Raw genomic sequence first — 14,146 nt, 5'->3', positions numbered from 1 at the left:
AGGGGGGCGGGGGGAGGTCAGCCGTCGTTGCGGGCAGGGCCACCGGCACGATAGGTATCCTTGTCCTTGTCTGTATCTCAGAGACCAGAGTATACAGTGCAGAGAGAATGTCCACCGACAGGTCTCTAGGAGGTAGTTGAGATGGGGGTGGCAGCTGACGTGGAGGCGGAATAGACAGCTGGGGCACGAACAGGGCATCCAGGCCTTCATCGCTGTGCTGTTCTTCCTCAACAGTATCCTCGCCGTCGGCACGCCCGTCATAGGGCTTGTTCCCTACGTCTCCTTCCTCATGAATGGCTTGCAGGCAGACCAGCTCCTCCTCGGAGGAAATATCCGTACTCTGGAGGGCCGGCGCACCCCCCTCCTTCTTCGCTTCCAGAGCAGAAGGTCTCAGGGAGATGACTGGTCATCTTCTTCTCTGGTGTCTTCTCTATGGGCAGGAATGCAGCCTCCCTCCTGGGAGGAAGGGATACCCTCGCCTTCGGGGTAGTGCTTTGCGGAGCCGGCTCGGCGGCCTTCGCAAGAGACACCACCACCCCCTCGTTGGAAGGCTGGGCCTTCGTCGGGTGTACTTGGGCCTTCACGGTCAGGACCGGAGCCTTGTCCTGTTTGGCCTTGGGCGTCCCAGACACCTTGTCCTGCTTGGCATTCTCCTTAGGCGGAGGGTCTGCGCCCCGATCCCCTTGGCCTTCTTCAGCAGGTCGCGCTTGGGCTTCTCCTCGCGTTTGCCCGGATGGTCTGACTTCCTTTTGGCTGACGATCCTGAAAGCCTATTGGTGACTGAAGTCGCTGGAGACGTCCGAAGCGCCCTGGCTGCCGGGGAGCCCGCCGTTCAGCCTTCTTGGCACCAGGCAAGGCATGCTGCTGGGACCCACCAAGAGAAGGGACCTTAGCCTGCAGCCACTCCTTCAGCCGCCTATGCCAGTCCTTCAGCGTGCGAGGCAGCATCTCCTGGCAAAACGCAGTCTTCCTCCACGTGCGCCGGATACAGGCAATAAAGACAAGGGAATGTTTGTTGTCTGAAAAGACATTCCACAAACCGCAGTCGGAGCAAAGTTTGAACAGGGGGCATGAATCCTTCTCCTCAGACATGGTCCACGCGGCGTAGGCCTGAAGAATCTTCTGGAAGCCTCCAAGAAGAAACATGACGTAAATTCGCCCTTAAGGGGCACTGAAGAATCCGAAAAACAGATCCCAGTTAATAGGAAGGTTGATTGAAGTAGCACAAAGCCTGATTGACCAAAAAATAGAGTAAAACTCTTCCAAAAAGTGAAAAAATGCAATAAAAGCCCGAGAGCTTAACACGAGGACTCCCAACACTTAAATGTGCAGTACAAATCTGAAGATGGCTGCCAGAGGAGGGGTTTAGGTGGAGGGCTGTCATTGGCTGGGGGCAGTATGACCGAGAGCTCAGTGATTGGTTGTTAGGAGAAAGACCGTTCAGAAATTAAACAGATTTTTTCTTTACCGAGGATTCCCAGCCCGACGACGGGAATATTCATGAGCATGTGAATCCATGCCAGACCCCATGCTGGAGAAGGGTGAATATCGCACTAAAACTGTGTAAACAACCAACACTCTACGGGTGAGATAGAAGCCAAAAATATGATCAGATTCTGTAAGTTTGTGGAGAATTGTATATATGGTCTATCATATATTCTTCAAATTGCTCAGCCCAGTTATTTGTCGTAATCCATACGATGTGCCAAGAAAAAGGACCGAGAAAAGTTCTAGCTGGCCCTGCCGATGTTGTGGGCTTGACTTAGTTTGTGCTAGTGGGTCACCTGTATATCAGGGGATAGAATAAGAACACAAAAATAATTTGTGAATAGTTGTTTCCTTAGTTTTTGGATGAGAAAGACCAAATACCTAATTCTATAATTTCTCACAAAACCTTTATAGCAAAGAGATCTCTCCAGGTCACCTTGGTTTACTCAAAGAAAAGGCAACAGAAAAAAAACTGTTAAAAATGGCAAAGCCCCCAGTGAGGTATTTTGGCAATATTTTAACTTTAATAGCCTTCACCCTAGGTGTTTTAATCTCAAGTAAAATGTACTTAGAACTGTGTTATAAAGACTAAACAGCTGGCCAGGCAGTATACTAGCTATTCGACCAAACTAGTATTATGTAGAATGTGGCAGATGTTTTCTCAGCATCCCTACATGCTTTTCTAATGGTTTCGGTGGGTCTGTGCATGATACCACCTTCTTCAGGACGGTCTTCGTGGAGTGGTCAAGCGCCCAAGAACTATACTCAAATGGCATTTAATTTGCCAAATTATATCCTCATTACTAACCCATTGCTTGCCCGACCTGTAAATGTGCAAGCAATACAAATGAAAGGTCTCCTCTTCTGTTTCTTTTCTTAAAAAGGTATCTTACGTCTCAGGGATGACCATTTTGTGTCCTTCAGAATAGTATCTTGGAGGGTCAGAAATGTGTCCTCATGTACTGATTTCCATATACCGGTGAACCCATGGCTTGATGGAAAAAGCTCATGTCGGCAAAGTCGTGGCAGCCAGTTTATCCACGTTTCATAGTCATACGAGTTCCTTGGGGCCTGAACACCTTGACAAATAAGGAAAAGCGGATGTGATAGGTGGTGTCTCGCGTCACAAAGCATATGTCAGGGTCAGGTTTAGTCTTTTGCACTTCAGGATTTCTGTGACTGGAGGCAGCAATGGTTTGGTCAAGCTCCAGTGGAATTCTGGACAGTCAATTTTGGCTTCACAATCACCACATAGAGCCATCTGAAGTTAGAAACATAGCTGGGAACCACTGCATAAACCTGATATTCTGGTTTTGCTTCACATCCTAGTGAATAGAGACTGTAAAAGAACCCTTACTGGGTTGACAGGATGACATGTGTTATTAACTATCTGAGGGGGTGATGGGAACACAAAAGGTCTACCAATTCAAGGTTTTACCAGTGCTTTCACCATCTGTTTGGACTTCCTAGAGATCCTCCAGTGAAACCAAAAAACAAAGTATCCCCAATAAAGTCTGCTAGGAGATGGAAAGCAGAGTACAGACAGTTTGAGCCAGATGCTTAGGCTGAGCCAAGGTAGACAGTGCTGGTCTATCTCAGAACTAAAACTGGCATAGCCAGCAATGCTTGAAGCCTATCAACGGTATAAGCAGAAGGTCTGGTGTTAAGCTCAAAACAGGCAGTCCCTGTGTAGGTATAGGAGCACAGAAGAAAAGCATGGGGTAATTGTGATAATGCAAAGAACATCTGTCTGTAAGCAGCAGCATTAAGGTGTGGTTGGTACAGAGGTGGCAGTTACTTTCTGAGCACATGCATCACTTTCTCTGTTTTTTCTACTTGTAAATTTGCTGTGAAAATAACTTGCGGTAGTTTGTTCTACAGCTGTTACAGAACACAATTTCTGATTTTTATCTGAACGCAGTCGAAGGCTGCTAATTTCAGAGCCCATTCTCCACTCCATTAATGCCCAAGAAATGTCCACTTGAAAAATTGCATGGATGCGTTTAACACCATAAAATCTCCCAGAGAGGTGAATATGCCTTTCTAAGCTTAGAATCTGTGCATAACTAAGCACAGAGATTCCACGCATGATATGATGACCGTGGCTGGTGGGAAGGGAGGTCGTCATACACCAAGATATGCTACTTAATATTCCTGTGGCCTTGAAAAACGGTTTATGTAGCATACAAAAATAACTTTAAAAGGGATGTAGGGAAAAAATGTGAGGCTTTGAAATCTCCTTTGGAATAAGGAAAACAAAAACAATATTGGCATTGCCTTGAGAGCATACAATCTTTGTAGATGAAAAGGGCACTTAAAATGTGAAAATAATGAAATGGGGCAGGTGGTGGGCGTCCAGTGACGTCATGTATGTGCACAGGTACGTTCTGATTTTTCTGTGGCATGTTTCTAGGTCCTGGCAAGGAGGCAAGAGCTGAGAACAGGATGATACCATAATGCAGGATTCCATGAAGCAAAGTGCATTACTAATATTTTCAATCCTGCAGCAAGAATAGTTTGGGTAAATATTGGGGGCATGCAGGCATACATGTGTGGGTGTTTGGATGCAGGTTTTCCCTCTTTAGTTAGACAGAAAAAAATACCATTTTAGCAAACCTCCTGCTTTGGAATTTTCGATTTACTTAAAAATCACATGGACCTGGATGGTTCAATCCAGACATTTGAAAACTCCTACATAAAGTTGGTATTCGCTGAAATGCACCGCTTTACATACACCACATCCAATGAAAACGGGCTGGATTTCAGCTAAATGGCCCTTCTGGGAGGAATGTTAGTCTTCAGTTGAATTGCCAGCAGACCACATCTCTGCAAAACAAAATCATTTTCTACTCTTTCATTCCCCTCTGCAAATCTGGTAGAAAAGCCAGCTCCTCGGTGAAAAAAGAAAACTTAACTAGTCAACCCACATAAAAAACGTGTTTTAGTATAGCCACTTAATGTTTTGGCCAATGCCTCCTGGCAGCTGATCAACATCCTGCAATGGCAATCCTAAGCTTTGCGGTATGACTGAGTCGTTGATTAAGGTCAAACCATTCCGTAAAACAGGGTATCCAACTAATCCACCAGGACAAGAATTCGGATCAGGCAAGAAGTTATTTTCCTGCATCCTCCCTTCATTCCTCTAACATTGATTGAAAATAAAAATCCTAAAATATCGAAACAGTGGAAGAAGTTCAAAACAGTTTCTATATCGAACACAGACTAACAGCACCAGGCTGGGAATGGAGGCAGGTTTAAAGGTCACAGGTTTGGCTGGGTATGTCTTGCAGGGCACCTCCTTTGTGTGCCTAAGGGCAGGATACTTGGAGAATAAGATCATCCTGTCCTTTCAGGCACAGCTGGCATTTTGGGAGTGTTGGTAAAAAGGCAAAGTGAGGAAAGCGGACTTTCAATGCAATATACGGCAAGTGGTTACTTCACAATATCACAGTTAATTGCCTACAGTAGCTGCAATGAAAGCTACTCTAATCACAGCTGCTCCATAATTGGGTCGCACAGTGGAAAAGGTGTTGCAGTCCAGGAGGGGAAAAGGAAAAGAACAGGTTGACCCTTTAGGTTCGTGGGTATTGCACATCCATGAGGCTTCGAAAAGAGGCCCATCTGATATTATGGTGAAAAATTAAACTTATGGGCTACTGGGTGCTGAGGTGAGGTCTTGGCAGGGCCTTCCTATATGCGGAAGCTCTCCTCTTTGCCATCAATGTGCTTGAGGCGAAGGTAGACATCTGTGCCGATACCTTGCAGTGATTGGATGCAGAGGGATCCCCCTAGATACTCGGCATAAGCCCGGGAGGTGGGGAGCCCAAAACCAAAGCTGGGAATGAGAAAGAAAAAAAACAGTTAGCATTGGACAGAGCATAAAATGTTTACATACATGATAATGTAACACCAGGAAATGAAGCACGAGAAAACATCCACATACTGGGACGGCATACCAGGATTAGATCCTCAACTGCAATACCCGTTGGGTTCATCACCCCGTGGGCATAAGCATTTAAAATTCACACGCAATCTTAATCGAGACAATTTAATGTACAAGTCTTTTCACTGTCCAATTCAAGTTATGAACTAACCTACTTCTTAAGGAAAGCCATAAAGTTATACTATGTTTGTAACCTCTATCCAAAGTCCTGGCTAGGTTTCTAATTTCCAATAGGGAGTAACTTACTAGAAGGTACTCCAGTGGAATGGCAATTCAATAAATAAACTTCTAACCTTCAATAAGCAATGTGCTTCGTTTGTGACCTGCAGGAAGAAGTTACGTTTTAAGAGGTTAATTTCAAACGCAAAATCATTTCACTAACCATCCAAAGAACAATGAGAAGTATCGTGCCAATACTCTAAATCCAGCAGGCAATTGTCCACCTGCCTTCCAACATCCAACGAGACTGCAGGTACCAACTTTTGAATGCCCATTTAGAATTGATGCACATGTTTTCAATAAGAAATTATAAATTAAACTGTTCAAGTCTAACAAAGTTTCATTGCAAACCATCAAATAGGCAACAGGAATGAATCCACAAATTCTTTTTCAGCATCCATTGAGCAGTCTTACTGTTCAAGTCCAAATGGAAGTCCTGCACCAATTAGCAGTCAACTTCTACCCTCCAATCAGGATCGCATCATGGCACTTCAATACATCGGAACGTCAACTATCAACCATTTCATGTTCAACAGGAAGTTATTCATAATACTTTGAATGGAGATTTACATGTCATATACCAGCATTAGCATCCTTAGCATGTGCTGCCACCAATCAGTGAACAGGGAATACAGGCAGAATCCACCATATTGCATCTGTGCTTCCTTGCTCCAGGGTCTTCTGAGCTTGGTGTAAACTTTGCTGCTACTCCTTACTAGCTTCTCACAGAGCACGCTATGGCCTTTCGTCGTGGTAGGTTTCTGTGGCTGCCATAGCATGCCTGGCTTTCACCCCCACTGCGCTCCTCCACCTCTGTGCTCTCAATTCCTGTTCTCTGTGTGGAGTCCCATGCCACACCATTACTGTTATGGAGAATTCTCATATCTGTACTAATTCTCTTCAACCTTAGACACCCCCATCTCTTTTGCTGGACTTAGAACTTTCTAATTTTCACCCTGGAGTGAGACAGACCTTTTTTTCTTACTCTCTCATGTGTTTTAACTGATTTGGAATTTTGTTTTTATGGGTCAATCTCTATAGGCATCTGCTTTTTGTATGGTGACACACAGCATCTTCAGTGCAGTGTCACAGAGAAATCCTTTAGATTTCTCATAAGGTTTAAATACCTTTTCTTGTGTGAACTACAGCTCCCAAGAATATTAAAGTGAAATTGACTTTACTTACCTTTTCTCTTTGTAGGACCGGCACACACCATCTTATGTGGAATGCTGGGGGTTACTTAGTAGCCCCTTATCCTACATTCTCATGTAACATTTTTATGTTACCCTCACTACTATAAATGGCAGTGTTTTAATTTTTTCTACCATGGTGCTTTTCTACCCGCAGACTGATCCCTCAGCTGCAGTACAGCACCCATGGGTGACCATTTTGTCAAAATGACCCCAGTCTTCTTTTTTCGCCATTTACTGTTTGTGAGGTCTTTCTTGGGTTTTACTCTGTGCGTCGAGACAGATTTGAGCCCTTTGTCTTGCCTTTGGTGTGCTTGGCTTCTGCCTCTAGGAATGCGTAGCCTGTGCATGAATGGGAGAAACATCCAATGAAGAAACTGTGAAGGAAGCTTGCTGCAACCCCCTGGATCTTTGAATTGACCGGTGAAGGCCTGCTGCTGTGCTGAAACTCATTTTGCACCTTGACAGAGGCTCCAGACGGAAAGTCTTCTCCCCTTCGGTTAGTGGGACCAACTAATCCCGAGAAGAACTCCACTGGACCACCATCCCCGACTTGCTGTGCCTCTCCGTTGCTTCGGAAGACCAATGCCGTGGGTCGAGTGTCTGTAGTCTAGTGCAACGTTTGTCGCGGAACAAATCTGACCTGAAGCTCCAGGAGATTCCTAAGGACCATCCCGAAGCAGGACCTCCATATCCAGAGTCCCCTCACCAGAGTGTTGGACCGAGGGAACAAAGAGTCCAACCGGTGTCCAGGATCCACATCAGTGCTGTTTTGTAAGCGCTGAAACCACAAAGTGCTGCTGAACCAAAAAGAACCCGTAGCTGCCGATGACTCAAGTACCGCAGCAGGAGCCCTCCATACGTCCTCCCTCTAGTCCCCACGACTAAGGCTCAGGAAGGAACAAATTACTTACCTGTAACTGTTGTTCTCCAGCATGGGTCTGGCATGGATTCACATGCTCATGAATATTCCCCGTCAGGCTGGGAATCCGCGGTAAAGAAAAAAAATCAGTTTGTTTCGTTTCTGAACTGTCTTTCTAGATGGTGTTCTTTATTCCTGCCAGGTGGAAGGGTACCAGAAACATCCCCTGGGCGACGGCCCAGTGCCACAGATCCTGGGCCTCCTTGGATAGGGCTGGGGATCTGGTGCCTCCCTGCTTCCGGATGTAGAACATTGTGGTTGTGTTGTTGGTGAAGATCCTCACCACCTTGCCCTGAGTGACGTGAGGAACGACCTGAGAGCCCAGAACACGGCTCAGAGCTCCAGGATGTTGATATGTAGTGATCTCTCCTCCGGGAGCCAAAGGCCTCTTGCGTGTAGATCTCCGGTGTGCGCTCCACACCCCTCCAGGGAGGCATCCGTCATCACCATCTCCTGATGTGTCGGGGTCTGGAAGTCCGCACCCGCCGCCAGATGCGCGCGGGCGCCCCACCACCGGATCACTTGGTGGAAGGTCTCGTTGAGCGGTATCCTGTCTTCGAAGCTGCCCGCCGCTTGCATCCACCGGGCATCGAGGAACTCCTGCAGTGGCCGCATCCGCAGTCTGCACAGGCGCACCAGGTAAATGCACGAGGACATCATGCCGAGAAAGGACTTGATGGACCTCACCCTGACCACATCCATGGCCAACAGCCGCTGCACCTTGACCATGATGGCCTTCTTCCTTTCCTCCGACGGGGAGGCCAGTCGCGCTACTGTGTCGAGCTTGGCTCCCAGAAACAGTGCGACCTGCGAAGGCACCAGGTGGGATATGGTGAAGTTGATGGAGAAACCCAGATCCGTGAGCAGCTGGACAGTCTTCGCTGTGTGCCTGACGGCGAGTTCTCTTGTCTTTGCTGGGATGAGCCAATTGTCCAGCTAGGGGTAGACGTGGATCCCCTGCAGGCGCAGCCACTCCGCCACTGGTGCTAGGCACTTGGTGAATACCCTGGGCGCTGACTTCAATCCGAAGGTAAGGGCCTTGAATTGGTAGTGCCGTCCTTGGACTACGAATCTGAGAAACTTTCGATGCCCTTTTAGAATGGGGATGTGAAAGTAGGCATCCTCCAAGTCCAGCGATGATAGGAAGTCGCCCTCCTCCAGCTGCGCCAGCACGTGCTGGAGGGTGACCATCCGGAACTTCTGGGCCTTGATGTACTTGTTTAGACGAAGGTCCAGGATGAGTCGCCAACCGTCGGTATTCTTTCTTACGAATAAGTACTGAGAGTACACTCCGGAGCCCCGCAGCTTCTTTGGGACAAGCTCAATGGCTCCCTTCTTCAGCATCGCCCTTATTTCCAGCAGCAGTTGAGGGACGTGGTTTTCCTTCCTGGCCACGGTGGAATGCGGGGGCACTACTTTAGAAACTCGAGAGTGTTCCCACGGGCCAGGGCATCCAGCACCCATCGGTCGGTGGAGATTGACTCCCACACGCTAACTAACTTCACCAGCCGGCCTCCCACCGGGGTGCTCAGGTGGGGGCCCAATGCTACGGCCCGTTCAGTCCTATTTGGCAGTGGCCTTGCCGACAACAACGAGATCCTCATGACTTGACGCGTCCTCTGTAGGCCTCCTGCGACGAGAAGTGGGCCGCCTGGCGGTACGTCGAGGAGCCACCGCCGAATCCTTTGGAGGTTCCTTGCTTGCCTCCAGAGTTCCGAAAGGACGGCCGTCGTTGCTGCAAAACCCCCAAGGCCCGGGCAGTCTCCATGTCGGCCTTGATGTCCTGCAACGACTCGTCCACCGTCTTGCCAATAGGTTGTTCCCGGCGAAGGGCATGTCCAAAACTCTGGTCTGCACATCCTGGTGGAAATCGGTCGCCTTGAGCCAACCACGCCATTGAAGACAAACACCGTTGCCCAACTGGCAGAAACCGGTGTCAGCAATGTCCGTGGCCCCCGTTATGGCGTGGTCCCACGCTACCTTGCCTTCCTGCAGGATCTCCAGGGCCTCGGCCCTCTTGTCGTCCGGGAGGAAGTCCAGCAGAGGAGCTATTTTATACCAAAGCTCCCTGTCGTAGCGGGCTACAATCGCTAGGGTGTTGGCTGCCTTAATCGTCGTCGCCGCCAACGAGATGACCCATCGCCCCATGGCATCCAGTTTCTTCCCCCTCGCCGTCCCGAGGGGGAGGGGGTTGAAGTTAAAGCCGTAGCCCCTGCCGCCTTCTTCTTAGCCACTGCCGAGATGACCGACTCCAGGGTCGGTTGCACCCTAAGGCACAGATGGGCGGAATCCGGGACCCGGTACTACTTCTCGTACCAGTCTCTCTTGGCAGGGGTCGTGAACGGGTTCTTCAGGAGCAACAGCCCCTCGTCTCAGATGTCGTCAAGTAACAGGACCGAGAGGACCGTCTTCCTTTTGGCCTCACACCGTTGATAAGAGGAAACCTTCCTTCTTTTCTTCGGGGCAGAGCTCGAAGAGTTCGGATGCCCTGGCATTCATGGTGTGAAAGGAGACAATTTCGTCGGGCGGGCAGGACCTGGGGGGTGGTGATGGAGGCCCATCCTGTTGTCACCACCATCGTCGTCATCCGTCCCTATCGTGGCCGTCTCTGTTCCTGTGTCATCCCTAGGATCAGGGGAAGGAGATGAAGGCTGCGAGGGCTGCGAAGGCTGGAAGGGTGGGGGTGGATAAACTCTACTATGCTTGTTTGGTGGGCTCCCCGACGGGCCAGGGTCAGCTGGATCGTCCGTTGGGGTTAAGGCAACCTCGTCCTTATCTCCGTACATAAGGCCTGGATAGCCATCAAGATGGCGCCCGAGTTGTCCTGAGGCTCAGGTACCGGCTACGACGGTTGGGGAGTGGAATCCTCCGCCTCCACGGGAACCTTGTCGCCACCACCGTCGCTCTCTTTGTCTGCCTCGTCGGGATCCCTCCCATGGGACTGGACCTCCTCGAACTTCTTGTTGAGGATCTTCATGACTCCAGCCAGTTCCACTTCAGAGGCTGAATCCGAGTCCGTGATGGCCAGTCCCTCAACCCCCCCTTCTTTTTCCACCGGATTTCTCACGGGGGTCTTATCGGTGGGCTGAAAAGAGGATTCCCTCCGTGGTGGCAGGGAAACTCTGGGCCCCGAGGTCACCTCCACAGGCTTTGCCAGGGCTGCCACGACTCCCTCGATAGAGGCCTTAGCCGGGTGAATCAAAGCCTTCACGACGTTAGGTGCGCTTGAGGCCTTCACCTTGGGTGGAGGGTCACCACCTCACTCCCCCTCGGACGTTTTCGTCGGGATCGACCGGGGCTTCTCCAGAAGCTTACCCGGGTTCTCCGATTTCCTCTTCCCCGAGCCAGAGCGTTGGCTTGTGGTTTATGGCATCGGTGAAAGTGTGCCCTGCCTGGTAGCCGAGGAGCCCGACTGTTCGGCGCTTCTGGTGCCCGCGGACTCACAGTGCTTAGCCTTTTGTTGGGCCCCCATCGCCAGAGCGCCCTCAAAGGACTTAGAAGACCGCTCGGACCTCTTCTCACCTACTGCTGGTCTCTTCCCCGACAGACAGGTGAGACGGATAGGCCGATCCTTCATGGTCCGTTCCGACATGTCCTTGCAAAACGCACAGTCCTGCTCCACGTGCGTTTTGTCTTCGTGAAGGCAGTAGAGGCATCTAGAATGCTCGTCCTCCTTGAAGACATTCTGCAATCCGCATCCAGGGCAGTTCCTGAACAGCTTGGATCCGGGCGTCGAGCTTCCTTTGTCCTGGGCCATGTCCACGTGGTAGACCTCAAGGTCTTCTGGAATCCTCCAAGAAGCGCAACTCGACGAAAACTTCACCCTTGAGGGGGCGTAGAAAATTCCGAAACGGGTCCCCGTTGATCGGAAGTAGAAACAGTGGAGCTTGAGGCTCGATTGACCGAAAAAATGAGATGAAACTCTTTGGAAAAAAAAACAAAAAAAAAATTTCGCAAAACGCAGTAAAAGCTTGAGAGCATTTAGCACAAGGACTTCCACACACTTAAACGTGCAGTAAAAATCTGAAGATGGCTGCCAGAGGAGGGGCTTAGGTAGAGGGCAGTCATTGGCTGAGGGCAGTATGACCCAGAGACCAGTGATTGGTTACTACTAGAAAGACAGTTCAGAAGCAGCACAAGAAAGAGGTTAAAGAGAATTCTAATTCCAACCATCCAAAAGAAGGCCACAAACAAAACAAGGGTAAGTTGCATGGAAAACCTGGTAGGTCTAGTGAACCCTCTACTGCCATACTAGAGGGAGGTCAACAGAAGAACAAGTTATCTACCAACTGTAACGTTCTTTCGACTGGATGTTCCTCTCGCGTATACCTCATCTTTGATAAATCCACTTCCAGCTTGCTGGCCGCGGAACATTTTTTCACAGTAGAGGGCGCTGCGCGTCGACGTCCCTCGAGTCAGTGTCCATCGAAGGCGTCCGTATCGGCGTCAACATAGGTATAAATAGTCTCGCGCAGCGTCCGTTGCTCAGGTCCATTTTGAGGTGCTGTTTTTGCCTTCTATGAAATGGTTAATAACCTTGAAAGAGCGTAGGCTGCAACTACAAGGGAAGTTTTACTTCAGGGAAGGATGGGAGGGGCGATAAGGAATATGTGGGAGGAACATCCAGTCGAAAGAACGTTACAGTTGGTAAGTAACTTGTTCTTCGAATGGATTGTGTCCTCCCCCGTATTCCTCATCTTTGAAAGACTCCCAAAGCATTAGTGTGCAGAGGAGGCGGGATTAAAATAGGTTTCCTTTTAAAGTTGCAGAGAGTGCAACACAGCTTTTCCAAATCTGGTCTCCTGGCTAGAGGCGGAATCAAGACTGTAGAATTTAGTGAAAGTATGTGCGGATGACCATGTGGCAGCCGCACATGTCTTTAATTGGAACTCCTCTTCCGAGAGCTGAAGAGGTTGCAATACCTCTGCTTGAATAGGCCCTGAGCTGTTGAGGTGGCTCTTTTCCTGCCAATTCATAGCACTCTATAATAGTTAATATAATCCATCTTGAGATGGTCTGTTTTGTAATAGGTAAACCTAACTTGTGCCCTGCATACCCCACAGCCAATTGGTCTGCTTGCCTAATCCTCACAAGTCTGCTATGTAATAATTCAAGGCACGCCTTGGATCCAGCCTGTGCAATCTCTCTTCATCTTTCCCTGGATGGGGAGGAGGGTAAAACGAGGGTAAGGTTAATTTTTGTGTGACGTGGAATTCTGAGACCACGTTTGGGAGAAAATTTGGCTTCATTTGGAGAACTACCTTATCTTTGTGAAAGATTGTATGCGGAGGTTTGCAAGACAAAGCTTGCAATTCGCTCACTCTTCTGGCAGCAGTTAAAGCCACTAGAAATACTGTTTTAAGAGTGAGAAACCTTAATGAACAGGAATGAAGGGGTTCGAATGGAGTACCCATTAGAAATTTCAAGACTAGGTTTAGGTCCCACAGTGGAACTTGAAAAGGAGTTGGGGGGGGGGAACATTAGTTAAACCTTTCAGAAATTGAATCACTATGGGCAATTTCAAGTATGAAGGCTCCTCCGCAGTGCGCTTGAAGATTGACAGCGCAGTGAGGTAACCCTTGATTGTGCCAACTTGAAGACCTGAATTTGCCAAATATACCAAAAAAAGATAACACCATCGGTGTACTACATGAAGAGTTCAATATTCTTTTCTCTACACCAACTGCAAAATGTGTTCCAAATGCAGCGGTATAAAGATTTTGTTGCTGGCCTTCTGGCTGAAAGCAACTCCTCCATTACGTCATCTGGGAGGTCCCAATCCTTGTATCTCAACCTTTCAGAAACCAGGCGTGAAGGTTGAGGGTCCCGATATCTGGATGGAGGACCCGACCTCCCTTCTGCGAGAGAAGGACTTCTCTTTGCGGAAGACGAATCAGAGGACAGATGGACATGTCCAGAAGTTCCGGATACAACGTTCTCCTGGCCCATTCTGGGGAAATTAGGACCATGGGTTTCCGGAATCTCCTCAACCTCCTGATCATTTGAGGAATGGCGGGGACCGGAGGAAATGCGTACAGCAGTGGAAACTCCCAGTCCACCACAAAAGCCTCCCCTAGAGGTCCTCTCGGGGGAAATTCCCTTGAGCAATACTGATCGCGCTTCCAGTTGATACTGGTGGCGAACAGATCAACTTGAGGGGGTTCCCCAAAGGGTGAAGATCTCTTGAACTTCCTGAGCTAGTTCCCACTTGTGGGAGACTGTTCTGCCGCTCAGAGTGTCTGCCGTTGAGTTCTTCTCTCCGGCTAGGTGATCTGCTGATCGAGATTCCTTCTTGATTTGCCCAGAACCAGAGCTGCATCGCCTCTCTGCACAGTGACCCTACGCCTCCTCTTTTGTTGAGGTAATGCATGGCCACTGTGTTGT

At 49.0% G+C, this 14,146-nt stretch overlaps 1 protein-coding gene across 6 annotated transcripts in view; it reads right to left on the bottom strand.

Moving 5' to 3' along the window:
• Positions 1–4,108: 4,108 nt before the first annotated feature.
• The window catches only part of BCKDK (branched chain keto acid dehydrogenase kinase), a 744,533-nt gene continuing 734,495 nt past the window's right edge, over positions 4,109–14,146 (bottom strand). For all 6 annotated transcript variants that reach the window (XM_069651902.1, XM_069651905.1, XM_069651903.1 and 3 more), the window contains one exon: positions 4,109–5,323. In XM_069651902.1, the coding sequence (XP_069508003.1) occupies positions 5,179–5,323 (145 nt within the window). In that variant the 3' untranslated portion in view covers positions 4,109–5,178. The remainder of the gene's footprint in view (positions 5,324–14,146) is intronic.

This window comes from Ambystoma mexicanum, chromosome 3p, assembly GCF_040938575.1.
Source record: "Ambystoma mexicanum isolate Mex_15411 chromosome 3p, UKY_AmexF1_1, whole genome shotgun sequence".
In the NCBI taxonomy this organism is placed as follows: Eukaryota; Metazoa; Chordata; class Amphibia; order Caudata; family Ambystomatidae; genus Ambystoma; species Ambystoma mexicanum.
Note: the sequence above shows the minus strand (reverse complement) of the source record. Positions and strands in the feature narration are given on the sequence as shown.